The sequence below is a fragment of the Balaenoptera physalus genome (assembly GCF_965194825.1).
Source record: "Balaenoptera physalus genome assembly, chromosome: 20".
NCBI classification, from domain to species: Eukaryota; Metazoa; Chordata; class Mammalia; order Artiodactyla; family Balaenopteridae; genus Balaenoptera; species Balaenoptera physalus.
In genome coordinates, this window is record NC_138901.1 from 10,644,583 (window position 1) to 10,670,780 (window position 26,198).

The 26,198-nt window shown below is 51.0% G+C and overlaps 1 protein-coding gene across 6 annotated transcripts; it reads left to right on the forward strand.

The window, feature by feature from the left end:
- Positions 1-13,415: 13,415 nt before the first annotated feature.
- On the forward strand, positions 13,416-22,120 carry CBX2 (chromobox 2). 6 transcript variants are annotated; one of them, XM_082442315.1, is made up of 5 exons: positions 13,416-13,573; positions 13,645-13,688; positions 14,721-14,786; positions 17,063-17,168; positions 18,582-22,120. In XM_082442315.1, exons 1-5 carry the CDS (start codon positions 13,502-13,504, stop codon positions 19,884-19,886), a joined length of 1,593 nt encoding a protein of 530 aa, XP_082298441.1. In that variant the 5' UTR covers positions 13,416-13,501; the 3' UTR covers positions 19,887-22,120. The 6 variants fall into 6 exon arrangements, with proteins under 6 accessions (XP_082298441.1, XP_082298445.1, XP_082298443.1 ...); XM_082442318.1 differs by having other exon boundaries at positions 13,558-13,573; positions 16,967-17,168; XM_082442319.1 differs by lacking the exon at positions 13,645-13,688 and having other exon boundaries at positions 13,419-13,573; positions 16,967-17,168.
- The last annotated feature ends 4,078 nt before the right edge of the window (positions 22,121-26,198 follow it).

Here is a 26,198-nt window from a genome sequence, read left to right on the forward strand (position 1 = left end):
GCTTTATAGTCTGCTTTTTTAAAAACTTAACACGTCTGTCTGCCCAGGACAAGAAAAAAAAAAAAAATTCTACAGCACTTTTTATGACCATAAGACATTCTGTTGTATGGCTGTCCCATGAGAGAGGCAGAGGAAATCCTAGGACAGTGAAGAAAGACTTTAGGACCACATCCCCAGTCCAGTTTGGGGAGCATCCTGCCAAAAATCCCCACGTGCCTTCTGCAGACAGCCCCCACCCCCCACCCCTGGCTCAGGCAGCCACTGATCTGCTTCCTGTGTCTGTAAGTTTTGCCTTTTCTAGAATTTCATAGAAATGAAAGCATATATATGTAGTCCTTTGTGTCTGGCTTCTTTCACTGAGCGTAAGACGTTGAGACGTGTCCGTGTTATTTCTTTCATCAGTAATCCCTTCCTTTTAGTTGCCGAGCAGCCGTCCCTAGGATGGCTGTACCAAAACTTGTTTATTCATTTACCAGCTGACGGGCATTTGGCTCTTCCGAATGAAGCTGCTATGAGCATTCACGTACAAGATTCATGTGGACATGTGTTTCCAATTCTCTTGGATAGATACGTAGGGGGATTTCCGGGTCATATGGTAAGTGTCTATGTACTTTTAAGAAACTGCCAAACTGATCCCCAGAGCGGCTGAACCATTTTGCCTTCCCCCCAGCAGCGTGTGCAGGTTCCAGCTTCCCCACCCTCACCAGAACTTGCTATTGTCAGCCTTCTAAATTGTCTCTGCTCGGCAGAGGTGTGGTTTTAACGTGCGTGTCCCTAATGAGCAGTGACACGGAGCATCTTCTGAGGTGCCTGTTGACGCTGATGTCTGCTCCTGTGATGTGTTTGTTTAGATTCTTTCTAGACAGCCCCCCTTTTTGGTTAGTCTCCTGTTTTATTACCTCGTGATCAGAGAATGGGGCCCATATGGTTTCCACTTTTGGAATTTGATATTCTTTGTGGCCTAGAACATCAAGTTTTACAAATGTTTGATGGGAAGTTGAAATGAGTCTTGGGTTGACGGGAGGGGGCAGAAACCCAATTCAGACTAGCTCGGGCCACCAAGGGGATGTCCCAACTAGGAAGGCCCCTGTGGATACTCTGGGTTTGTCCCAGGTTTCTCTCTATTTTTCTCTATTTCTCATTCTCTCCTTCTTAGCCTGCCTTTCTCTGTGTGCTGGCTTCAGGGTCTCTCAGTAGACATGCTTATCAAGGGGCGGCGGGGGGATGGGCATGACGAATATCCCTCCAATTTAGCCACCTCAGAGGAAGCAAGACCCTCCCGCAGGGTCCTTAGGTGAAGGCCGGGGGACGGCTGTAACTGCCCCCACTTGAGTCACGGCCGTCCCCAGGATGCATAAGCTCCCAGGATGCATGTCCAGCCCCACAGCCAACGCACACACAACCACACGGAGAGGGTGAGGGTTGGCACCCCAAAGGGAGGTGGACGCTCTCCCCAGAACCAGGGCTAGGGAGCCAAGCATACAGATACATCTTGCCCGGGAAACAAGATGCTCCATCAAGACATCAAAAGTGCCAGGGTCTGGTCCGAGGCCTCACCCTTTCATGCCCACTGGGTCTGCGATTTCTCAGAAAGATGCCTGAGAGTCTCAGCGGCAACTGTTCTCTCCGTAATTCTTCTAGTTGTGATACTTACCACTTGCTGCTTTTTTTTTTTTGGCTGCGCCGGGTCTTAGTTGCGGCGCGAAGAATCTTTGTCGCCGCGTGTGGGATCTTTAGTTGCAGCGTGCAATCTCTTAGTTGCGGCATGTGGGATCTAGTTCCCTTACCAGGGAACGAACCCCGGCCCCCTACACTGGGAGCACAGAGCCTTAGCCACTGGACCACCAGGGAAGTCCTGCTACTTGTTGCATTTTAATGCTACCTCTCCTGCATTAAAATTCATGAAAAGAAAAATTTGACGGGCTGTAACTTATTAAGATGCAACAGCTTTCTTTGTTCTGGTGCACAATTTTTTAATGATTTTTTAAAAAATTAAACCAGCACCTCTTCACTTTTCTTCCCTCTCATAATTTCTACCACTCTTACTCAAAGTCTGTTCTTCTCGAGTCTGCCCCCTCCCACTCCTGCCACCCTGCCACCCAACTGTCTGAATTTGAGCATCTGAGTTCAGAAATGCTGACCATAAGCGTAATGTGTACTCATCACAGAAATCTTGGAAAATACAGACAAGTATAAGAAGCATCAAAAAACGAATTTTAATCTCACATAAAGTATTTTTATTGTTTCTCTCCACTCTTTTTTTCGAGGCACCTATATAGATATTTTTATAATATTGAGACCACACTGCTTGTGTTTATCTAATCTGCATTTTTTATCTAACATTACACATGGTTTCCAGCATGTCATTTAAAAAGATCTCCTAAAACTTGTATTTTAAGGATCATAGAGAATCTCCTTGGATGAGCACAGCACGCTCCATGTAAGTCAGCTGCCCACTGATGGACACTGAGCTGTTTCCAGTTATGTATAAGCTCTACTGCAGTGAACAAATCAGGACATAAATAAATCTTTCTGTGTATCTCTGATTTTTTTTTCCTTAGGCAAATGGATAACAGAAGGGCGTGACTGGTGTTAAGGATCTGGAATCGCATTAGCAAATTACTTTCCAGAAACAATGAAGACATCTGCATTCCCACGCACGGTGCATGAGGGCTGGTTTCACATAGTCACCCAACTTTTACCAGGGCCTTCTAAACTGATTTTTAATTTAATTGAGGACTTGAGGGGTTAAAATCACTAATATGCTCTTTCTTGGGATGAATTTGCCCCACGCCTACCTTCAAATTATTCATTTTTATGGCTAAGGCTGGGGTTACTGTTCTGTGCCAGGTGGTGTGGTGGATTTAGGGATGTACCAATTCCATTCCCACCCTTGAGGGTTTATACCCTGATGGGAAGGAATTTAAATCAAGAAACAATTAAAGAACAATACACAAATTAAATAAACCAAGAAACCCTCATGTACCCTCAGGAGGTCATCAAGCTGAAAAGGCCTGAATGAGCCTGTGAAAGTGAGAGGGAAGTTGTGTACACCTGGGGGACGCGGGAAGTTGGGGTAATTCTTTCCATGGACATTTTGGCGATTCATGTCAGAGTCAGAAAAATGTTTGAACGTTTTCATGGGATTTTTCAAACCAAAAAGAGTGTTAAACTTTGATCAGAAGGAATCATGCTAATGTCGCTACAAGTAAATGGGCCGGGCTGCAGGCTGGCATGTAGTGTCCCCTGATACACATTGTCCCTAGTACATACTGTCCCCTTGTACATGCTGTCCCCTGGCACACATTACCGCTGGGTCATGCTGTCCCCTGGTACACAGTGCCCCATGGTGAATAGTCCCCTGGTACGTACTATCCCTGGTACACTCTGTCCCCTGGTACACACTGCACCTGCCATCCTTTTGCAGGTCCCATGGCAGTACATAAACTGCTCATACCACTGTCTCAGCCGTGGACCCTGAATCTGGTCTTTGTCTCCTCCACGTGAGGTTGAGGTTGAGATGTGTCCCACATGTAGTGAAAGCATCAGAAGTCAGCTCCAATCTGCTGCTGCCTCTCTGGCAGGTGGTCTGAGGCAGCCTACACCAAGCCCGTGGATGAGCCCTGGCTTCTAAGACTCTCCTGCCGCAGCCCCACTGTACCCAAGTCCTTCCCTGGCCATCTTCACCTTTGGGTGACAGGAAGTACCTTCTTCATTCATTCAACAAGTTTTCGAGTGTCTTTTGTGCCCGAGCCCTCTCTACACAGTGGGGCCACAGCAGTGAACTAGCCAGACTTTGAATTGTGAGTCCTCCTACCTTGTTCTTTTTTGAGATTGTCTTTTTTAAAAAATATATATTTATTTATTTATTTTTGGCTGCATCAGGTCTTAGTTGTGGCACGCAGGCCCTTCGTTGCAGTATGCAGGCTTCTCTCTAGTTGTGGTGCTCAGGCTCCAAAGCGCGCAGGCTCAGTAGTTGTGGCTCACGGGCTCAGTTGCCCTGTGGCATGTGGGATCTTAGTTCCCCGACCAGGGACCGAACCAGTGTCTCCTGCATTGCAAGACGGATTCTTAACCACTGGAACACCGGGGAAGTCCCTTGAGATTGTCTTGATGGTTCCAAGTCCTTTTAGAATTAGCTTGTCAATTTCTTTTTTTTTTAAGTATGCTGAGATTTTGATTGGGAGTGTGTTAAATCCTTAGATCGAGTTGGGGATGTTGACATCTTAAAAATAGCAAATATTCCAGCTCATAAACAGTCTTTCTTTTGGCCACGCATAACGGCTTAAGGGATCTTATTTCCCTGACCAGGGATCAAACCCGCGCCCTCAGCAGTGAAAGCTCAGAGTCCTAACCACTGGACCGCCAGGGAATTCCCAACAAACAGTCTTTTTTATTTATATCTTCTTTAATATTTCTCCACAACAAAGAAATCAGAATATATTGAGGGGAGACTAGGGCCTGAATATTTTTATTACAGAAAATTTTTATAAAATTTGAGTTTTAAATAACACATTAAACTGTAACAAAGATCAAAGTAATCCATGAGCTTAAAAGCTAGATAACTCAGGAAACAGTATTTTATATAAATTTATACATGCACAAGGTAAAATTTTTCAAATATTCACAAGGCCATAAACTGATCATTAAAAACCTCTTCAGGGACTTCCCTGGCGGTCCAATGGTAAAGAATCCACCTTACAATGCAGGGGAAGCAGATTCAATCCCTGGTCAGGAAACTAAGATCTCACATGCCGCAGGGCAACTAAGCCCAAGTGCCACAACTACTGAGCCTGAGTACCGCAAACTACAGAGCCCACACGCCCTGGAGCCTGCAAGCCACAACTAGAGAAGAGAAAACCTGCACACCACAACTAGAGAGAAGCCCGTGCGCCATAAGGAAAGATCCTGCGTGCCTCAACGAAGATCCCGCATGCCACAACTAAGACCCAACACAGCCAAAAATAAATTAAATAAATAAATAATAAATCTTAAGAAAAAAAAAACCTCTTCACTGCCCCCCAAAAATAACCACTGTCATGCATGTCTTGAGTATCTTCTCAAAAGATTTGTATACATGCACCAACACACAAATTCCTTTTGGTTGCACAACAGAAGTAGTATCATATATATTTGTAGAGGGCTAAATAATGGCCCCCAAATAGACATGTCCAAGTCCTAACCTCCAGTACCTGTGAACGCGACCTTATTTGGAAATAGGGTCTTTGCAGATGTGATTAAGTTAAGGATGTCAAGATAAGAGCATCCTGCACTTAGGGTGGGCCCTACAACCAATGACTGGACTTATAAGATTGAAAATGTCTTTATAAGAGAAAGGAGAGGGAGGTTTGAGACACAGAGAGACAGAGGAGAGACAGGGAAGGAGGCCACGTGAAGATAGAGGAGGAGAATGGAATGGTCCCTGTGCCAAGGGATGCTAAGGATTGCGGGCAACCACCTGCAGAAGCTAATAGCAGCAAGCAAGGATTTCCCCCCAGAGCCTTCAAAGGGAGCTTGGCCCTGCTGACTCCTTGATTTCAGACTTCTGGCCCTCAGAATCGTGAGACAATAAATTTCTATTAAGTCATCAAGCTTGTGGTAGCTTATATGGCAGCCCTAGGAAACTCATACCATATTGCTCCATGCTTAGATTTTTCACATAATAACATATTACTTTGGAGACCTTATGTGTCCACCTGGCTGGGTTACTGTCCCCAGTTGCTCAAACAAACACTAATCTAGGTGTTTCTGCAACAGTATTTTGTAGATGTGACTAACATCTACAATCCGTTGACTCGAGGTAAAGGAGATTTTCCTGGATAATCTGTGTGGGTCTCATCCAATCAGTTGAAAGACCTTAAGAAGAGAACTGAGGTTTCCCTGAGGAAGAAGAAATCCTGCCTGTGAACATGAATTCCAGCCTGCCCTTCCTGACGGCCTGCCTTAAGATTTCCGATTTGCCAGGCAGCCCACAATAGCATAAGCCAATTCCCTGCAATACATCTCTTTAGGTATTGGCATTTCTACATCGGTTGTTTCTCTGGAGGCTCCTGACTGATACAACCCACCCCCCAGATGAGGCCGGGGGCCCTGCTCTGTTGTCACTGCTGGCTGGGGCCCCTGCCAGCCCTGTTCCTCACTCCTACAGGGTGGCCTAACACAGTGCCGGGCCATAAGAGCCACTAAAAAATATTTGCTGTGTGTGTGGTCTCATGACCACTTCTGAACCCAAAATTCACCTGGCAAATTCCTATCTGGATGCACCCTCACTATCTTGTCCAACTCTGTCTACTGAAGTTGTGGGTACATTGATGTGCCATTCATTCTGGGACACATGTGCTCCCATCAGCAGCATTCACACTAAGACGTGAGACTCTAAAAAGCAGCGACTGCAGGATACAACTTGTACTAAACCCCAAGAAATATGAAATTGTGGTGTCGATAGCAGCCCCTTTCGCTTACATAGCCAGGACGTGTACAATAGAAGATTTCAGCCCCGAAGAGGAATATTCTATGAAAATACCTCAAAAGACAGCGGTCACCACCGTCAGCGCTGGGAGTTATTTCAGATGCTCACAGAACCTGTGAGAACATGCCGAGCCAAAGGAGCTGGGCTCCAGGACATGGCCGTGCATTGTGATTAGATTAACAGCATTTCAACCAGGGTTTTGTTTCTGCCGTCATCATGGACACTTCTGCTGCAGGCCTGCATCCCTCTCAAAGTCCAGAGAACAGAAAAACTTGGTTTTTTAAACAAATGTTACTCTTTGCAGCAAGAGCTAAACATTGGAACAACTCACCGTCTGTCAATCAGGATCTATTTATATAAACTACCATACATCAACCACAGAATATCATGGAGAGATTCAAAGGAGAAAGGTAGGTCTATCCACTTGTTGGGGCGTAACCTTCGAGCCATACAGCTAAGAGAAAAAAAAAAGCAGCAGGCAGAACAGCCTTAGTGCAGTACCATTTGTGTGATCAGAAGAAACCAGCGGGAGGGTGCACCAGGAGAAAATGCTCCACGCATCCTTGCTGGTTCAGGCACAGAAAGCCCCTGGAAGAAAACCTAGGAAGGGGTCGAGTTTGTTGCTTCCAGAGTGGAGAACTAGGCTGCTGGGGGCAGGAGGGGGAGCGAGTTTTTTCAGTATCCGTCTGAACCTTTTGGCACCCGGGGCAAGTCCCACTCTCCTTGCTCAATTAACAGCCACAAAGGCCTATGGCGATGGAGGAGCAGGGCTGGAGGCTGGGGGGCTGGCAAGGTGCTGCCCGGCATGAGCAGGGGCCCAGCCTTGGACATGTCAAGCTAGACATTCCCGCCGTCCTCTGGGCCACCCTGTACTCACCTGCAAAGCGGAATTTTCACGGTGCCTTTTGGTTCTAACATTCCTTGCCTTCAAATGCAGTTCCTCTGATTATCACTGAGATTTTTGCCAACAAGAAGCAGGAAAATGACTTTTTAAAAGAATATGTGTCCTTTCGACTTATCTTCATACTATCTCACCAAAGCAGCAGGATTAAAGAGGGAAACGAAAATCTCTTGTTTCATGTGACCTGAGCGACATTTCTTTGTTTGGGTTCTTTTAGACAAGAAGTAACCCAGCAAATGAAGGGAGTGAACAAGAGCATGCATTTGATTCACAGGGGGATTTGCAACCCAGTTCTCAGGTCCATCACTCCTGAAACCACTGGGTTTATCGATGGTGCCCAAAGGATTTATAGAGGATGCTCAAGATCGCCTTTAGCATCCAGGGAGAACAATTAGTAAACTCACGATGTGTATTTGTTTACTGCTTTGAATCCCCAAGCTAATTATTGGTTTTTAAATAAGGACTTCAGCCTAAATTTTAAAACTTTGTTAAGTGTAACTTATTGTTAAATTTGAGAAAATAATGTATTGATATTTCACACTGGAAAATTGCACTCATAAAATCATTTTTACACTCTAACAATCCCGCACCAGGCAAAGGTTTGAAAAAAAGCAGATGTGGGATGTGTAACAGACGTGACTAATTTGTGTTAGAATACCACTGAAACTAGCTAAGCATCAAATACTTTCAGAAATGCCCTAGATGGATTTATACCTCCTAGAGTTGCTGAGAATTCGGGGACAGAGGCAACCTCATCTACTTGGGGTGGCAGTCTAAATCAGTGCCGACCCTTGGGGGACACTTTGGCAATAGCCAACAACAAAAAAAGTAGACCCATTGCCCTTCAGTACAGCATCCAGGCATGCTGTTCCAGAGATGTGCTAGCACCCTGCACATGCAAAGATAAAGACGTTCGACCAGGGAATTCCCTGGCCGTCCAGTGGTTAGCACTCCATGCTTTCATGGCAGAGGACCCGGGTTCGATCTCTGGTCTGGGAATTAAGATCCCACAAGCCACACGGTGCAGCCAAAAAAAAAAAAGATGTACGACCAGTCAGAATGGTCATCCTCAAAAACTCTACAAATAGGGACTTCCCTGGTCCGGGAAGATCCCACATGCCACAAAGCAACTAAGCCCATGAGCCACACTACTGAGCTTGCGTGCTGCAACTACCGGAGCCCACACGCCTAGAGCCTGTGCTCTGCAACAAGAGAAGCCACGGCAATGAGAAGCCTGCGCACCGCAACGAAGAGCATAGCCCCTGCTCGCCACAACTAGAGAAAGCCCACACGCAGCAACGAAGACCCAACATAACCAAAAAAAAAGTCTACAAATAATAAATGCTGGAAAGAGTGTGGAGAAGAAGGAACCCTCCTACACTGTTGGTGGGAATGTAAATTGGTGCAGCCACTATGGAGAACAGTATGGAGGTTCCTTAAAAAACTAAAAATAGAGTTAACCATGTGACCCAGCAATCCCACTACTGGGCATATATCTGGAGAAAACTATAATTCAAATACGTATCCCAATGTTCATAGCAGCACTATTTACAATAGCCAAGACATGGAAGCAACCTGAATGTCCATCGACAGAGGAATAGATAAAGAAGATGTGGTATATATACACAATGGAATATTATTCGGCAATAAAAAAGAAGGAAATAATGCCATTTGCAGCAACAAGGATGGACCTAGAGATTATCATACTAAGTGAAGTAAGTCATATAGAGAAAGACAAATATCATATGATATCTCTTATATGTGGAATCTAAGGAAATAATATAACGAACTTATTTACAAAACAGAAGAGACTCACAGACATAGAAAACAAACTTACGGTTACCACAGGGGAAAGGGGGGTCAGGGATAAATTAGGAGTTTGGGATTAGCAGATACAAACTACTCTATATAAAACAGATAAACAATAAGGTCCTACTGTATAGCCCAGGGAACTATGTTCAATATCTTGTAATAAACTATAATGGAAAAGAATCTGAAAAAGAATATATTTATATATGTGTCTATATATACATATATGTATAAAGGAATCACTTTGCTGTATACCAGAAACTAACACAACATCAAAAATCAACTATACTTCAATTAAGAAAAAAAATAAAGATGTTCGTCACTGCACTGTTTCTAATAGTAAGAAATTGGAATCATGGACTGATATGATTGCAAAATTAATAAACGACACTCTTTAAAATAAAAGCCTTCGACAACAGAGGTCTCTCATAGGGGGCTGTGGTCTGGTCTCCAAAGCAACATCGCAAGGGAGTTGGTTAATTGTCGTTCCCTACTTCCTACAACAGCGTTCCTTAACCTCCCCAGCCCCCAGGATCCAAGGGCGGTCCAGACTGTGCATATGTTTAGGGGCCATGCAGTAGGCTAGGCAGCCTGGGGCGGGCCTCGTGCAGCCCTGGAGGGCCTACTGCGTGCAGGCTGCCTCACTACTTCCAGACGTAGCCTGCCCGCCCCCACCAGGCACAAGTGGGAAATGGCAGGAACAGGCTCCACAGCCTCAGGACTTGAAGCAATTTACGATTCCTTGTCCTCATCTGTAAAACGAGGGCTGCGACAGGCTGCCCTTTGTAAGAAGTGTTCTAAACAGTGTGAGCTGCAGACGGCCTCTGGGGTCTCCTGGGTCAGGATGTCTGGGGTGGGGCCCAGGGGTCAATATTTGCATTGTGTGCCCAGGGGATACTTAGGCAAACTGAAAGCTTGAGAACTTCTGCAAGGGCCCTAACTGTGCTTATTTTTACTTGAGTTCTGATACATAAACACTGTGTGTCACGTATGTATAACATTTATCCATTGCATATACAGAGTCAGCATCGCATAACACAGCTAGTCTGTAAGTTATACCTCGGTCTTGCAAATGTGAGCGGACTTGGTTGGGGGACAAATCATCACATTAAATATTCAAGTTTGTGCAATGTATTATACATCCTGAGTTTATCCCATGCAGACCATTGAGCGTGTGTCCAGTGTGGATGGTGTTAGTTACTCCTTTTAGCCAACTCTGATTACGGTAATGAGACAGTATTTGTAAAAACACTAAGAGCTGGCCTGAAACTGTTTTGTAAGATGTAGCCAGTGTTACTTAGTTTTAACTGCCAAAGCTGACAGATCCAGGGTATTGGCTTCATCTCAATTCCTGACTTTTCCATTGACTTGAGAATAATACCGTCACATCATTCACTTCTTGTCTCGGTATCTTTGCTTTCGGATCCACAAGAGCAGCATGAAAATATTTAACCTTTCTTAGTGGTATTTCGGACATTAATTACTTAATATTTGTCATTGACGCTGTCACTTGCACAGAAAGAAAGTGGCATTAAACAGAGTACTTATGTTTGCCTGTATGCCTGTATTTTTTAATATCTTTTTTGTACATGTTTTAAACATTCTCACATACAGTAAAGTATAAATGGAAATGTAGATAAACTATTCATGTTCCAGGATTAATTTAAGAATCAATAATTGCATTACTTTCATTGAAAATACGTCTAAAGTATAGTCCTTGCATTCCTAAGGACTTGTATTGCCAAGTACTTAACCACTAGCTACACGTGGCTATTTAAATTTAAGTTATTTAAAATTAAATTAAATTAAAAAGTAATTCCTCAACAGCACATTTCAAGTGTTCACTAGCCACAGATGGCTGACGGCTGACACTGAAGCACATAGACATAAGGCATTTCCATCCTCTCTGAAACTTCTACTAGACAGCGCTGTTACGGACTCTGCACTATATCCAGTCATGTCTAGATGACAGCAAATGCTGAGGAACCATTTGTTGAATGAATAAGAAAATAATTAGTTCTAACTTAATAATTCTTTTTTTTTTTTTTTTTTTTTTTTTTTTCTAACTTAATAATTCTTAAATGTGACAGTCAAAACAGAATCAGCTTTGGCCCAAACCCATGTTTTGACACAATTGGATTAGCTGGAATCATTCTTCAATTCTGCCAACTTCCAGTTTTGTTTTTAAGGAACACTTCACAAACTTTGGATCATACCTCACCCTATTTATCTGATAATTTAATTATAGTCAAATAGGTCATATTTGTTTCTCCCAATAAATTATCTAAACGTTATTTTACCCAAACTGGGTGTCCCCAGTTGGATAGACAATGTATGTATTAAACCTTCCAAGAAATTGATTTTTTTCCCCCCAATGAGTTAGGATCACATTCTGGACAAATTTATTTCTTAGGGGAAGAAAAAATTCTTTTTTAAGCTTTCTTTTCTTTAAAAAAAAAATTAAGCAAGTATCCCAGGATAACATATCATCAAGAGGAAACTGGAAACCTCCAGGGCAAAAACCTCACACCCAAGATGCATTCTGCAAGGAAATGTGAGTTGAAACTGATCCAGCTATTTGTAGGATTACAATAAATACACCTTTGGCCTCAGCCCCACAATTTACTGCCTGGCTCCACAACATGAGGATACAAAGAGCTGGAGAGAGATTGTACGCAGTTCTCTCTACCCCAGGAGTGCAGGTTTTATCCCAAAACAGGTATTCTGGGCTGCAGCCCCTCCCAAGTAAGCAATCAACCCTCCACCAAAAGCAATCTTCCTTCTTCCCACCTCCTTTGCAAATAATATCTGAGTTTGCAAATGTTACCCAAGTTCTCTCCAGGATATCGTATGAATGTAACCTATTTAACCAAATAAACTGAAGAACATGCCAGAAATTGAAAGATGGGCTCCCGAAGTTCCATATTTTCTACAGTAGGCCTTTCCCATTAGAACAACAAGAAAAATACATTTCTCCTGCAGAATCCTTTATAAATATGGTTTTAATGATCAAAATTACATTGAGACAGTTTCCTGCAACAAGAAACGACTTTTTGACTTACTCAACCCAGAGAGTACTTTGCAGCTGTGTCCAAGGGAGAAACAAAGCCAGAAAATGAATTTTGAGTTAAACTGTACTGATACGAATTAAAGTTAGCGCTAACGTATATCTCCTTTATTACTAGTTTGACTTGCTCTGATTCAAGATCTAAATGATTTAAGAGAAGAGTTGCTCATGGAATACTAATCTGAACAGCATTAAGGGTGGCTGCCGAAGATGACCCCACCGGACTCCAGCCCACCGCCTTCTCTAAACCCGGTCCAGTCTCCTCTCTGCCGCATGCAATTGATCCAAAGGACATGGACTGCCAAATTCTAGCGGGCCCATTAATGACTTAGTCCTAGGTTAGAACCATGTCCTCAAATCCCGATCCCAACTCCTCCACATTCATTTCCTTAAAATCATGAAACAAATTTTTAAAAGGTGCAGTTGCTTTTCTCCCTACGTGCGCCCTAAAACTTGGGGGTTGGGTGCCACTCTTCACAACTTAAAGAACGAAGAGCCGTTCGTTTCCACCAGATGCATTTTCCTCTCTCGCTTTTGAGGGAAAAAGCTGGGCTGCTCCGTTTTTGCCGCTCACGTCCTCCCCCAGTACTTTGTCTTCCATTCCTTCCCCGCCCCCGCCCCAGCCCGTTTTGCTCCCACGCAAAATAGTACGACTGTCCGAGACCAAAGGAGACCAAGTTCAAAAATGCGGAGGGCGCCTGGGCCCTCCGCGCCCCAAGCAGCGCCCCTCGGGGACAGGGGCAGGAAGCGGCCGCCTCGCCGCGTCCCAACTTCCCCCCCCTTCGGGGCAGAACAATGGCTTTTTGCCCGGAAAACGAAGTTCGGAGGAGGCCGGGCGCACCCCGGAGACCAAGCGGGACTCGACTGTTGATCGCCAGGTCCTAAGAGGCAAGGCGCCTCCTTCTTCCCCGCGAGGGACCCGCCTGCGCTCGGTTGACCCACGCGCGCTGCCCGCGGACCCAACCCACCCAGACCAGGCGCGCCGGACCCCCGCCCGGGGCGCGAAGCTGATCCCGCCGTGAACAATGCGCGCCCCGCCCCCTGGCACCGCCCCCTCGCGCTCATTGGTCCATGCCGGAACAGGGCGGCCCGCACGGGCTGGTGGCGGGCTGGGGCGCGCGGGGCACTGAGGCGTTGCGCGTGCGCGGGGCGGGCCTGAACGGGGCGGGGGCGGTGCTTTGTGTGCGGCCGGCAGGGCGCGCGGCGGCGGTTGTTGTGCGGGCTGCGGCGGTTGCCGCGGTCTGGGCGGGGCAGCATGGAGGAGCTGAGCAGCGTGGGCGAGCAGGTCTTCGCCGCCGAGTGCATCCTGAGCAAGCGGCTCCGCAAGGTGCGTGCGGCCCGGCCCGTGCCCACCCGCGCCCGCCCACCCCGGCTCACGCGCCTCTTCTCTCCCTGCAGGGCAAGCTGGAGTACCTGGTCAAGTGGCGTGGCTGGTCCTCCAAGTGAGTCCCCAACAATGCGGCGCCCGCCTTCCCGCCCGCGCCACCTCGGTGTGGAGGGGGGGCGGCGTGGGGTTCCTCGGCCGCGCCGTCGGGGGGCGTCCGCGCGCCGGGCGGGAAGTTTGCGGGGGCTCCGCGGGCTCCTCGGGCTTGGCGGGAGGGGGCACCCAGCCTGCGCGGGGTGCCCTTTGTTTACAAGCCCGCGGGTCGCAGGGCTGGGCGGCCTCCCCTTCCAGCCCGCCCAGCTCCGCTCCCGGCGCCCCGGCCGCCTCTCCCCGCGCCTGGCCCGCGCCCCTCCGGCGCCGCGCGTTCCTCCCGCGCCCATTTGTTGCATGCGCCCCCGCCCGCCTCAGCCCTCCCCGCGGGACGCGAGCCCCCCTCCTCTAGTCCGTATTTTCCCCGCTGTAACCTGAGCTTTCTATTCATGGATGTAGGGCTCCTTTTTTTTTTTTTTTCTTTTCTTTTAATGGAAGGGAGGGGACTTGGCATCCCGGAAGGGGCTCTATTTACAGACAATCGCGCAGACCCAGTTCCCCTTTCTTCCCGGACCCCACTTTTCTTTCTTTGCTTAACTCTCCGGGTTCCTGGCCCGCGTAGGCCTGGGCGGCAGCAACATCTTTGGGCTGCGTTTCTGTGCCCCTAGGCCTCCTCCTCCCTGCATCCTGAAGGAGCCTTCCCTTCCCTCTCTGGCTCCGGACCAGGGTTTGGGGTCTTCCCTCTCTGCAACTTTCCATTTTGTTGGGATTTGTTTTCCTCCAGAGGGAGGCTGTAGAGTCCTCCTGAGGCCGGGTGTTAATTGGGGGTTGAGGTGGTGGTTTCCCTTTGAGTTTGAGGACACGGTGTTGGCTTCAAGAGTTCGGTGTCCAGGAGCTCGTCCTGGGCGTGGGTGAGACCTTTCGGGACTCTCCCCAACACCCCGGTGCCCTGGCTGCCAACAGGGATCAGAGAGCAATGGGGCAACCCCACTTGGGTTTGTTTCTGAAGTGTCTGGTCAGTGCCTAGTGCTTTAAGATGCCCTGTTCTTTGCTTTTCTAGACACAACAGCTGGGAGCCAGAGGAAAATATCCTGGACCCGAGGCTGCTCTTGGCTTTCCAGAAGAAGTGAGAAAGTTAACAGACCTGTGGGAGGGGGAGACTGTTGGGGGGACCCTGGCCTGTCACACAGTCGTACAGGGCAGTGATGGCGCTCCAGGAGTCCCAGGCTTGGGCTGTGGTTTGAGGTCCCAGATGAGTCCTCTTCCCACCTTCCCTCGGCTGGCCAGCACTGTGCCCAGACCTTGGGAGTCACTGAGTAAGTGCTGCTTTTGGTCTTTGTGACAGCCAGACTTGCCAAAATGAACCTTCTTGGTTCCTTCGTGAAAAGTTCTGGCTTCTCTTCTTGGCCTTTTCTGTTGACTAGTTTGCAAACAGCACTGATAAAAACAAGGATGGCAGGTTTGCCCTAAAAATTGCAGACCTGGCCTCCCAGTCCTCGTGGGTGCCATTGAGCAAGAGAAGGCTCAGAGAGGGAACTGGGACACACAGCAGAAAGTTATGCCTACTGTGGTGTGTCTGACCAAGAACAACACATTTACTTTTCTCTGTGCTGCAAAACAGCTAGCACCAAGTGAGCACCACGGGGGCCCCTTTACCAGTCTCAGGGGCTGAATTTACTTCTGTAATTCTAGATGTCATATCTATTTTTAGGTAGGAGACTTGGGTTAAGAGAGACCTCTTTGAGATACTCAGGGGAAAGGGTGGTGAGGAGCATGTGATGGCATAAGGTTCCAGGGAGTGCTATTCCAGAGCAGGCTGGTGGGGGCAAGGTGTGGGGATTGCCCTGTTGATAGAGGCTGATAAATTAGGTGCTCAAAAGCTTTCCCAGATGGGGTCGATCCGGCCAGCTGTTCTCTGGTAGCTCAAGCTGTGTCCACTTTTTTTTCACTGTAGCAGGATATTTTGGGTCTTCTCAGAAGGGCCATGGCAATGGGGAAAAATAGAGATAGATTTTGGTGGGGGGTGAGGGAAAATACATCGAGCATATGCTTGCCTCAGTGCCTTTGAAGAAGTTTATCAGCAAGCTCACCGTCTGCTATTTACTCCGTAACTCAGCTCCTGTAAGTCGCAGAGGGTGGAAGCTGGTACTTTTCTCTGTAAGACAGTGTCCTGACCGTCGAGAGAGTGTGTGTCCTTAATGTCACTTTTACTTACAGCACAGCAGACAGGAACTGAGGTTAGCAAATCCCAGAGAGATAGATGCAGCAGTTAAAAAGAACCATGGCACCAGTGGTCTGGTTTACATCACGGGGGAGAGAAAACTGGGAAAGTGGGTGCTCTGCCTTCCTGTCCAGCCCAGAGATCCCCCTGGGAACTAGGAACTGGTGGTGATTTGCTTGGTGTGGGGATGTGGCCTTTGACTGTAAGGGGAAGTCTCAGGTTCAGAGCTCACGGGTACAGGTTAATGTGTCAGCGGAGACCCATGAGTACTCCTGTTCTTTTAGGAGACAGGTTGGGGCTGCTTTGAGTATGAGCTCTGTCTTGTTGTACTAATTGGCTTCTTTAAGAGATCACCTTACAGGCCTCAATGAGATGATGTTTGCCCATTTTGATTACCGGGAAACTGCTCCAGATAGAGCCTCTTCCCCGGGGGTAGCCTGGAATAGAGGCTTTTGGGGGTGGTGGGTGGAGGCGGCTTTCTTGGCTCCCTGACCCCAAGTCACGGAGCTGGTTAACGGTGTCCTGCCTTGAGCCCTGAGCCCCGGCCACCTCGGAATCAGGCGTCACCAGTACTTCCATCTAGAGCAGAGTCTAGGAACAGAAAGGGCTTAGAAAAAGGAAACCGGAAAAGAAATGTGAGCCAGGGGCACTGGCTCTGGGTAGACCGTGTGGGGAACAGGAGCCCTTGGTTACCCCAGTGCTCTGACGACTGTGAGATTTTGTGCGGGCATTAGAAGACTGAGAATGGGGGGCAATGGTCCTCACCTCCCTACCTCTGGACTCTCTTACTTGGAGTGAGGGGGTTGGACCACGTGACTACAAAGCCTCCTTCTAGTTGTGGTATTGTAGAATTTCCACAATACCGTCTCCCTGCAGAAAGTGGCCAGGATTCACACAGGGTTTTACGAGGATTCGGAGAAAACTGGGAACTGTTCCTTTCCCAGCTTTACTTGAATTTCGTGCCTTGTCTTTACCCAAATGTAAATGGAATAGATGGAGGTAAAAATAATACTGACCCCTAAGGCAAAGAGGGGGGTCTGGACCTCTGCCTTGGATGTGTTAATTAACAGGATATGTTTTTGCAGGGAAACTGGTGATAAGCTACCTGGGGGTGTTTGAAACCACGGGGTTCCAGGGTGGCAGAAGGAAAGTCTGTGACTCTGATTGCTGATTGTCTTCAGGGAACACGAGAAGGAGGTGCAGAACCGGAAGAGAGGCAAGAGGCCCAGGGGCAGGCCGAGGAAGCACACAGTGATGTCCCCCTGCAGCCGGCACTCCAAGCTCAAGGTGGGTCGCTGCTTCCCTCCCAGCAGTGGCTCTCGACCGGCTGAGTGGAAGGCAGTGGCAGGAGGGTTGCGGGCTTTGGGGAAGGAGGCCAGCTGGCACCTCCACATAAGTCTTTCCCATGCTCAGAAGACCTTGGCTCTGCCTCTCTCTAGGCTGCCGCTGTGAGCCTCTGCCAGCAGGGGGCAACAGCAAACCTCAGCTCTCCACCTCCTGCCCTGTCTCTCTGGGGAGGGCCCTGCAATGGTTAAGCCCCCCAAGCTGGTTTCCTGGTCCTGTGACGTGCACTCTGCTACTTTCTCACCTCCAGTGGCTTACAGGGAACAAAAAACAGGAAGCATGTACACAGTGGGTGCTCATAGGTTTGCCAGGTAGGCGCAGCTAAGAGGGGCGCACACACCTGGGCTCCATGGCACGGCCCCTCCTTCCAGTAGCTCAGCGGCAGGATGGGGAAGGGGTCCCGGCCTCAATCTTAGATGTGTCTTTGATTTCTCTCTCGAAGGCACTGCCCTCAGGGCCTGAACCCACGCACTGGCCAGGAGCTCAGTCACTTCTTACAAAACCGCCCTTCCAGGAGGCTGAGAATCCTGCCGTGAGTCTTATTGGCTAGGGTACGCTGGCCTGGTTTTGTCTTCAAAATGTTCCTTTTGAGCAGGATAGTGGGGCTGGAGGAGTCAACTTTACTGCAGGAGAACGTGGGGCGTGTACGTTGAGAAACATCAGCAAGGCGGGGGGCCAGCCAGGCAAGGAGGCCCCAGACTCCCTGGGTTTGATTCCATCATCCCCAGTTCGGGGCAGGCGAGCTTTGTGGCCAGGAGCAGGTGTTGGCTCTGTCTACCTAAAGCACGCTTCTTACACAGGGACCTGAGAAACAGTACGGTGTGTTTAATTAGTGTTTGGGATGACACCCAGAGGATGAGGAGGGCAGTGGTTTGTTTTCCTATGTGCTGGAAGGTTCTGAAGGGGTCAGCTTTGGAAATGGGGAGATGGAAGCAAGATGTCCAGTTGCTTTAGGTTACGGAGCTCTCACACACACTGCTTCACTCCACCCTTCCCTTCTGAGACATGTGAATCATGCTGCTCTGAATTTCCCTTTTCCAGGTGTCTGCCGAGGGCCAGGAGCTCCCTGTGCGTCCCTGGAAAGCTCGGCGTCCATTGTCAGCATGTGAGCGTTTCCCTCCATCGTTCTGGCTTCACTTTGTGAACCACCTATTTTTCTTCGTTCTCTTTCGCTTTTAACTGCATTTCTTGGAACCTCATAAGGACCTCTTCAATCCTTTCTGGAACCAAACAGTGAGATCGCTCCCTCCTGGCTGCCTCTCTGGTCTGGAAGCCACAGGAGGGGCTGGCTCCAAGGTGTCTGATGCCCCTGGAGACCAGGCTGTAGAAGTGACACCTTCCCCTTTGTCGTTGCAGGAACCCGACGCGCCCTCTAAATCCAAATCCAGCAGTTCCTCCTCTTCCTCCACGTCCTCCTCTTCTTCCTCAGATGAAGAGGATGACAGCGACTTAGACGCCAAGAGGGGCCCCCGGGGCCGTGAGACTCACCCAGTGCCTCAGAAGAAGGCCCAGATCCTGGTAGCCAAGCCCGAACTGAAGGATCCCATCCGGAAGAAGCGGGGTCGCAAGCCCCTGCCCCCAGAACAGAAGGCGGCCCGGAGGCCCGTGAGCCTGGCCAAGGTGCTGAAGACGGCCCGGAAGGACCTAGGGGCACCGGCCGGCAAGCTGCCCCCCCCGCTCAGTGCCCCCGTGGCCGGCCTGGCAGCCCTGAAGGCCCATGCCAAGGAGGCTTGCAGTGGCCCCAGCACCATGGCCACCCCGGAGAACTTGGCCAGCCTGATGAAGGGCATGGCCGGCAGCCCCAGCCGGGGTGGTATCAGCTGGCAGAGCTCCATCGTGCACTACATGAACCGGATGAGCCAGAGCCAGGCCCAGGCCGCGGGCAGACTGGCTCTCAGGGCCCCAACTGCCAGCAAGTGCAGCCTAGGGCTGGACCTGAAGGTGAGGACGCAGAAGGGGGAGCTGGGGATAAGCCCCCCGGGAAGCAAAGTCCCAAAGGCCCCCAGTGGTGCTCTGGAGCAGAAAGTGGGGGGCACAGGAGGGCCTCCACACGTCCACAGTGGCAACAAGGTCCCTGCCGGGTGCCTGGGCCCCCAGCCTGCACCCACCCAGGAGCTGAGCCTCCAGGTCTTGGACTTACAGAGTGTCAAGAACGGCACACCAGGGCTGGGCATGGTCGCCCGCCATGCCACGACCACCAAGGGTAACCCTGCCACCCACCCAGCCACTGGGAAGGGTGCCGGGGGTGGCCTCACTGCGGTGAGTGGGGCTGGCCTGCCCACTGACGGCAGCAAGAGTGAGAAGCTGGCCTCCAGGGCAGCAGCCCTGCCCACCCCTGCCGGCAAGAGGGACTTTGTCAAGGGCAGCCTGGCCCCAGGGCAGGAGGGCCACCCGACTCCGGGAGAGGCGCGGAAGACGGCTACACTGTCTGAGATGAGCACCGGCGAAGAGAACAGCAGCTCCGACTCGGACCCTGACTCGGCCTCCCTGCCCAGTGCCGGACAGAACCTGTCAGTGTCCGTCCAAACCAGCCAGGACTGGAAGCCCACCCGCAGCCTCATAGAGCACGTCTTCGTCACCGACGTCACCGCCAACCTCATCACAGTCACGGTGAAGGAGTCTCCCACCAGCGTGGGCTTCTTCAACCTGCGACATTACTGACACCCCCTGGCTGCCCGGGTCTCACCTGCCCCTCTCTGGCCTCTGGCTTTGCTTTGATACATGGCCCTCATCCCAAACCCTTTCCAGGGGCCGGTGGCCTCCTTCAAGGGCAGGCTTGGATGGGAACTCCCCTGGACCCAGCCCTGCCTGCGACTTTGGCAGGGGAGGCTCCGTGATGCCTTGCCACCCGGCCTCGCCCTTGTTCCTACCTCTGGGCCTTCGCTTTGCTCTCCATTTGCCTCAGGAAGTCTAGGTGGCCGCCTGTGGCTCAGCGAAATATTTCTCAAGAGCATCCTGTGTTTCTTGAGCCCAACCATGTTCGCTGTTTGAACTGCCTCCATGGCCTGTGATGACAACGGTGGTCACCTTGCCTCCCACTTTCCCAGGGCACAGGTGTTGGGGGGGGGGGCGCTTCTCCTGGCCCAGCTTGGCTGTTCCTGCCCAGCGGCTGGAATAGAAGGTGTACTTAGGGCTGGGGGGAGGTAAGGTCTGGGGAGCTGCTCCAGGGAAGACTCTGCTCAGTGTGTGGAAGGGTGGGGGGAGCAGGAAAGGGGCCTTTCTGGTCGGAACTCCACCCTCAGCAATGCCTGAGCTGGTGAGGGTGAGGGGACTGCCCACCTCCCTGTCCCTGCCCCCACCCGGGACAGATGAGGGCTGTGGCCTTAATGTAAGAGGACAGGTGTGGCAGTTGGATCAGGAACCCTGAAGAGGTTGGTGTTGGTGCCATCTAACCCTGATTCACATTAACAACAGCAGCCCCCAAATGTCGACTCAGAGGCCAGCATGGGCAGGGAGGGGGCTGGTCCCAGAGCTGTTTGGGGGACAGAAGGAGAAGGGTGTCCTGCTGCTGCCCTCCTTTCTGCCAGCCTCAAGGACTGCCTTAGTCCTAATCATGGCCCCACAAACTGCCCCAGATCCACTGGGAGGTGGGCAGTTGCTGGAAGTAGGTCTCCCCTCCCGACATCCGCTGGCTTCCAGCTGCCGTGCAGGTGCTTCCCACGGTTCCCACCTACCTTCCCCTGACAATCCCTCCCCACTTCTGGGGGTTCCATGTTCTCTTACCCAGCTGAGAAGCTGTATCCCTGTACCATTTGGGAAATGGGACAAAATCTGAGTGACCCATCTGGCCTTTGGAAAGGCCGGAGCTGCCAGCCCGACTGCCTCCCCCCAGATGGCTGAGTCCGGCAGCTGTCTTGGCAATTCCAACCAGCAACAGAATTGCCATTACTGATTTGGGGCAGAGAGGTACATCAGTGAGTGGGGTCACTGGTCTTTGATGCCAAAAAGAAAAGTGGGAGTGCAGGGAACTTTATTTCTGCTTCAATTATCGGTTAACATCCGCCAGCAGGTGTGGGATCTTCTGTTGTCCCCATAGCCCTGAGTGCAGTGGACACGGTGGGCTCTGGTTTCTGAGGGTGGGCCTGCGAGAACTCCAGTCCCCTCAGTCCCTCACCCTCCACGCCAAATAGGAAGAGATGGCTTTTGTGTGGCCAAATGGATTTCAACAGTGTGCCTTTGGGGACAGATCCACATCCAGGACCTCACTGAGGGGCATCCAAATGCAGCTTCCGACTCTTGTATGTGATAGCCATGCTGGCTGCAGCAGGAATGGTGCCCACCCTGGCAAACCTGAGGACTGGGGGTCCTGGACAGCCAGGCTGAAACTGGAAAGTGGGTAGTAAAGGGGGAGAATGCCCCCTCCACTGCCCCAGCAGGGGATGGCGAGATGCCAGTGCACTGCACAATCTGGAAGGAAGGGGTGCCAGCACCCTGGGCCCCTGGCACCAACCTCCCCTCCTTGTCCCCAGATGTCCCTGGGTGAGACTAAAGGGGCTCTCCTGGGCTGCCTCCCCCTCAAAGGAGCTCATAACCTCCAAGTTTTGCTGCCTTAGAGGCTGCAGAGCCAGGCCAGTAGCAGCTCTCCCCTGCAAGCCCTCAGGGTGACCTTGCTCTGGGCTGATCTGACAGCCCCAGCAGCCAGGTCTCCAAACCCTGATTAGGTGCCTTTCTGTTTACCAGCTACTTCAATCCCAAAGTTTGAATCTGCAAACACCTTACTCCCAGCCACTTTGCCTTCTTGCTGTGTTGTGTGTCTTCCTTGGTGTTTGCAACTCCAAGAGGTTCATGTTTGTGTGTGTACACACATGTGCAGGCGTGACAGCCTTCGCTGAAGAGTTGGACAGATGTTCAGAGTTGGTCGTCATGTTTACCAATAAAGTAGTACTTTTTTTGCTGCTCTGTGTGTGTGTGTGTGTGTGTGTGTGGCTAGGCATTGGTCACACATCTGACTTGTTTATCCTGCAGGGTTTCTTATGCGAACTGCATCACAGTGTATATTGAGTGGGTGTTTTAATCCTGTTTTTCTGTTTGCTTTTGTAACGGATAGGAAGAAGTGGCCAGTCTATCTTCTTCTTTAGAGGATTTGGCATATTTTTATATATATTTTTTGGTACCAAAAAGAGTGTTCCTTGTTTTTGGTTACACTCAAGATTCTGACCTGACTTAAGAGAGCTCTGGGCCTAGAGGTTTTATTAGGGGAAAAGTAGGGGGGGAGGACCAGAGCTTTGGACCATTGCCAATCACTGGCTTGATTTGTGTTTTTTAATTTAAAAAAAAAAAGCCAAATTATTCATGTATGCCACTTCTAATTACTTTAAAGTATGGCTGTTTGTTTGCTTTTTTAAAAGAGAACAAAAGTGAATATGTTATTGCCCTGGGAAACTTAAGATCTTTGTTGAAACAGCACAGCAGCCCAGCCCCCATATTCAATCAGGACCAACCAGTTAAAGGAAATGCTTCCCCCAGGAAACCCACAATGGTTTGGGGGAAAGGGGTGGGAGGAGGGGAGAGGTAGTGCCTAGAGGACCAGATTTTTGCTCAAGTGCATCTAAAGATTCTGTGGATTTTCTAGTATTTTTGGAGAACTAACACTAGGAATAGTTTGCAGATCTTTTTAGACTGATGTTAATTTATTTTGCAGGGGAGAGTCATTAGCAAAGGTGTCAGGATTTTTGTCTTAACTTTTTGTTAACTCTTAGTATATCAATAAATTCTTCTCTTAACTTTTCAGCCTGGTGTATGTCATGAGTGATACGTGGAAACAACAGTCTCTTCACTTTCCCTTTCTTGAGGCAAAATAGTTATCTGGACTTGAACTGAATCATGGGGTGAAAAAATTAAAGGCTTTGGGAAAGGCTCAGCCACTTTCCTGGGGTGGAAAAAAAAAAAAAAAAGAGTTCTTCTAAGCAAAGAAGCGGGGTTGATTATGAGTCCCTACACCAGCATTTCCCAGGGAGGACAGTTTGGCACCAAAGGGGACATTTGGCAATGCCTGGAGACAATTTTGGTTGTCACAACTCCGGGGCAGGGGTGAGTGTTGTTGCTACTGGCGTCTAGTGGGTAGAGGCCAGGGATGCTGCAATACACTATAAACTCACTCTGAGACATCTCCCAGAAACTAACACTTTAGGTTAAAACAAAATTTCCACACACACACCCCCAATATCCAATGATACTGTGTTGGAAAGCTGCTCAACCCCTTGAATCCACCACATGTGGTAACACTTTTATTAAAGGACACAGCAATAAAATTCCAGGGGAGTTGCCATGAAGCACAAGAAACGGGATCGGTGGTGCTACTGCGACTCCTAACCCATGGCTCATAATAGATGATTTGCTTATTATATAACCTTCCCTGGTCCTTTAAGGTTTGCATTACCCTCAGCATGAATTTATTCATAAATTTCAGCCTCCGGGGAGAATGAAGCTCCCTTTGAAGTAAAGAGAGAAGTTGGGCCTGGACTTTGGCCACCACTGGTTGAAAGGCTAGTTGGGGCGAAGTCCTGAGTGTTTTAGTTCGGGAGGAGATTCCCGATACAAACAGCAATGCACACCCCCCCAGCTCTGCCCGGCTCCAGAAAAGCCCTGCGAATTTGAAATCAGATTCTTGCAGGGAAGGCTGCTGGCATGTTTTCTTTTGTTGTGCCTTCGGTGGCTGGAGGGGCTTTCTTTTGGAGGAGGTGGGCAGGGAGGACCCTAGCTGTCCTGTCCTCCGCCTTTGAGAGCAGCAGAAAGGGGTTGGGGATGGCCAGGAAAGAGCGGGCTAGAGGGAGTAAGAGCCCGCGCCCTTCCCGGTGGCGGGCCCGAGTCCGCTTGTACAGAGCGCCGGCCAGACGTGCACGAGGGGGGGCCCTGACCCACACTGGCCTTTGTTAGTTTCTGCGCTGCTGATCTGATCGCCTAATCCACCGCCTTCCCAGAAGAATGGGCTGGGCTGCCAAGGGGCCCGACCTGGCCCGCGGCATCCCGGGGGCTCAGCCCCGCGCCTGCCGGTCCAGCCCGAGGGCGCCTGGTGGATCCGGCGGGCTGGACACCTCCTTCTTCCCTACCTTTGTGGCTGGAGGGCCTGGCCGAAGGGAGGGCGCAGAGGGGGAGCCCGAGGTGGCCCACTCTAGAATACTTTTGGGTAGGGGAGATGAGGCGTTCCCTTCTCCTTTTGGGACCCAGAAAGGCACCGCCGCCGGGGAGGGGGTGGGCGCCAGGGAGCGGGGCTGAGGCCATCGCCTCTAGAGGGCGCGCGCGACCCGCGAAGATCGGGCCGAGGGCTCTCTGGACGCGCGGGGAACATTCCCCACCCCGGGCTCCGAGCTGCTAAGGGGAACCGAATTGCACGACTCGCAACCCGACCGCTCTGAGATGCCCCCCAGAAGCCTCCGTTTCCAGTCTCACGAAGAAAGCCCCGGCCCCAGGCCACAGCCTCTTTCTCCGTGTCCAGGCTCCCAAGGCTGGAGGTAGAGCCGAGCAAGCCCTGAGACGCTCCAACTCGAACTCCAGCTGGACCGAAGGCCAGTCCCTCTGGTCCCAGGGGACTTTGGGGTGAGAAGAGGAAATCAGAATACGAGCCCCCAAAGTGCGGGGGCAGGCCTGTTCACCATTGGGTTTCCCGCACACAGCACGGGGCCTCGACTAGCATCTGTACTGTTAAGCATCAAAGGGACCAAAAAAAAAAAAAAAATCCAACCCGACGCTCTCCGAAGAGCCATAAAGATTCCAGTTCAACCAGTGTGTGTGCTGGACCAGGCTCCGCGCTGGCGGCGGCCCCACGAGGCGGCCCTGCCCTCCGGAGGCAAAGGAATGCCCCAGCCGGAGGCAGCACCACAGGCCCAGGCCTCCACACCTGGTCTTTTTCCCAGAGAATCTGCCCAGGCAACGGAAACTCGCGGAAAAAGCACCAGATCAAAGCCGAGGCTGGTGGTGGCCAGACAACTGGGGAAACTGGGCCACTCCATCTCCCTATCTCCCAAAGCACGAGCCCACTCTGCTGCCCAAGGCGGGAGGGAGTCTTGGTGGAGCAGCGGGGCCACGGCTTTGGGGCTGGCCGCCCGCCGCGACCCTCACCAAGCCACTCCACTCCCCGCCCACGGGCTCTGCCCGCCGGCCCAGTCCCTCACGTCCGAAGGGTGACCCACTGCCCCAAGCCCAGGCTCGTGGCCGCGCCCTCCCTCCCGGGTCCTCACACAGGCCACAGACTAGAGAAAGGAGGCGGGGAGAGCTCCGCCAAACGTGGGGTCACCGATTCGATGGACAAGAGCAGGAGATGCGCCAGCCTACGCGTGCCCACACGCCTCCCTTCGGGCTCTGCCAAGTACGCCTAGATCCGCGCTTCTCCGCGGGGCGACGTCTGCTAGGGCTATGGGGGTGGAAGTGAGCTCAATGTGGTGGCCTCTTTGGGGTCCCAAGGGCGGCTCTTCTGTGCCGGCTTCACGACCCCGCCCCATTGCTGCAGAGTCTTCGGCCAGGAAAATCTGAGAAACCCCCACCCCACCCTGTGCTCTGCTCTACCCCAGACCGTTCCTCGCCCAGCGATGGGGGTGTTGCCCCCCCCAGAAGACCGGGGACTGAGAGGCAGTGGGGGTTGGCGGGGGCGGGGGCGCGGGGCTGCGCCGCGGCAGCTCCGGGTTCACTAATCACATCAGCGCGCTCTGCGCCAGCTCGGAGCAGCCAGTTGCCTAGCAATACCCGCGAACTCAATTCCTCAATCAATAGGCGCGAGGCGCTGCATTTCGGGGAGCGCTGGCGAGGCTAGGTGGGTCTGGGGGGCGGGTCCCCAGACAGCACTGGTGAGCTGGCGGGGAAGCCGGGGGAGCGCGGCACAGAGGCGCCGGGCGTCAGGGACCAGGACCTCAGGCCTGGGGGTGGGGTGCGCTGCGGGAGTCCTGCCAGAAGAAAAGGGAACCCAGAGGTCGGGCCCATCCTCCGGAGATCCCCGAGTTCTGCCCAGGCCGCAGAGAAGTGCAGTCCGTAGGTGAGGAA

Coding starts and splice junctions, on each gene's coding strand:
- CBX2 (XM_082442315.1), top strand. CDS start 13,502: ATGGAGGAGCTGAGCAGCGTGGGCGAGCAGGTCTTCGCCGCCGAGTGC. Junction 13,689..14,720: donor TGGCGTGGCTGGTCCTCCAA/GTGAGTCCCCAA, acceptor TTGCTTTTCTAG/ACACAACAGCTGGGAGCCAG. Junction 14,787..17,062: donor CTCTTGGCTTTCCAGAAGAA/GTGAGAAAGTTA, acceptor GATTGTCTTCAG/GGAACACGAGAAGGAGGTGC.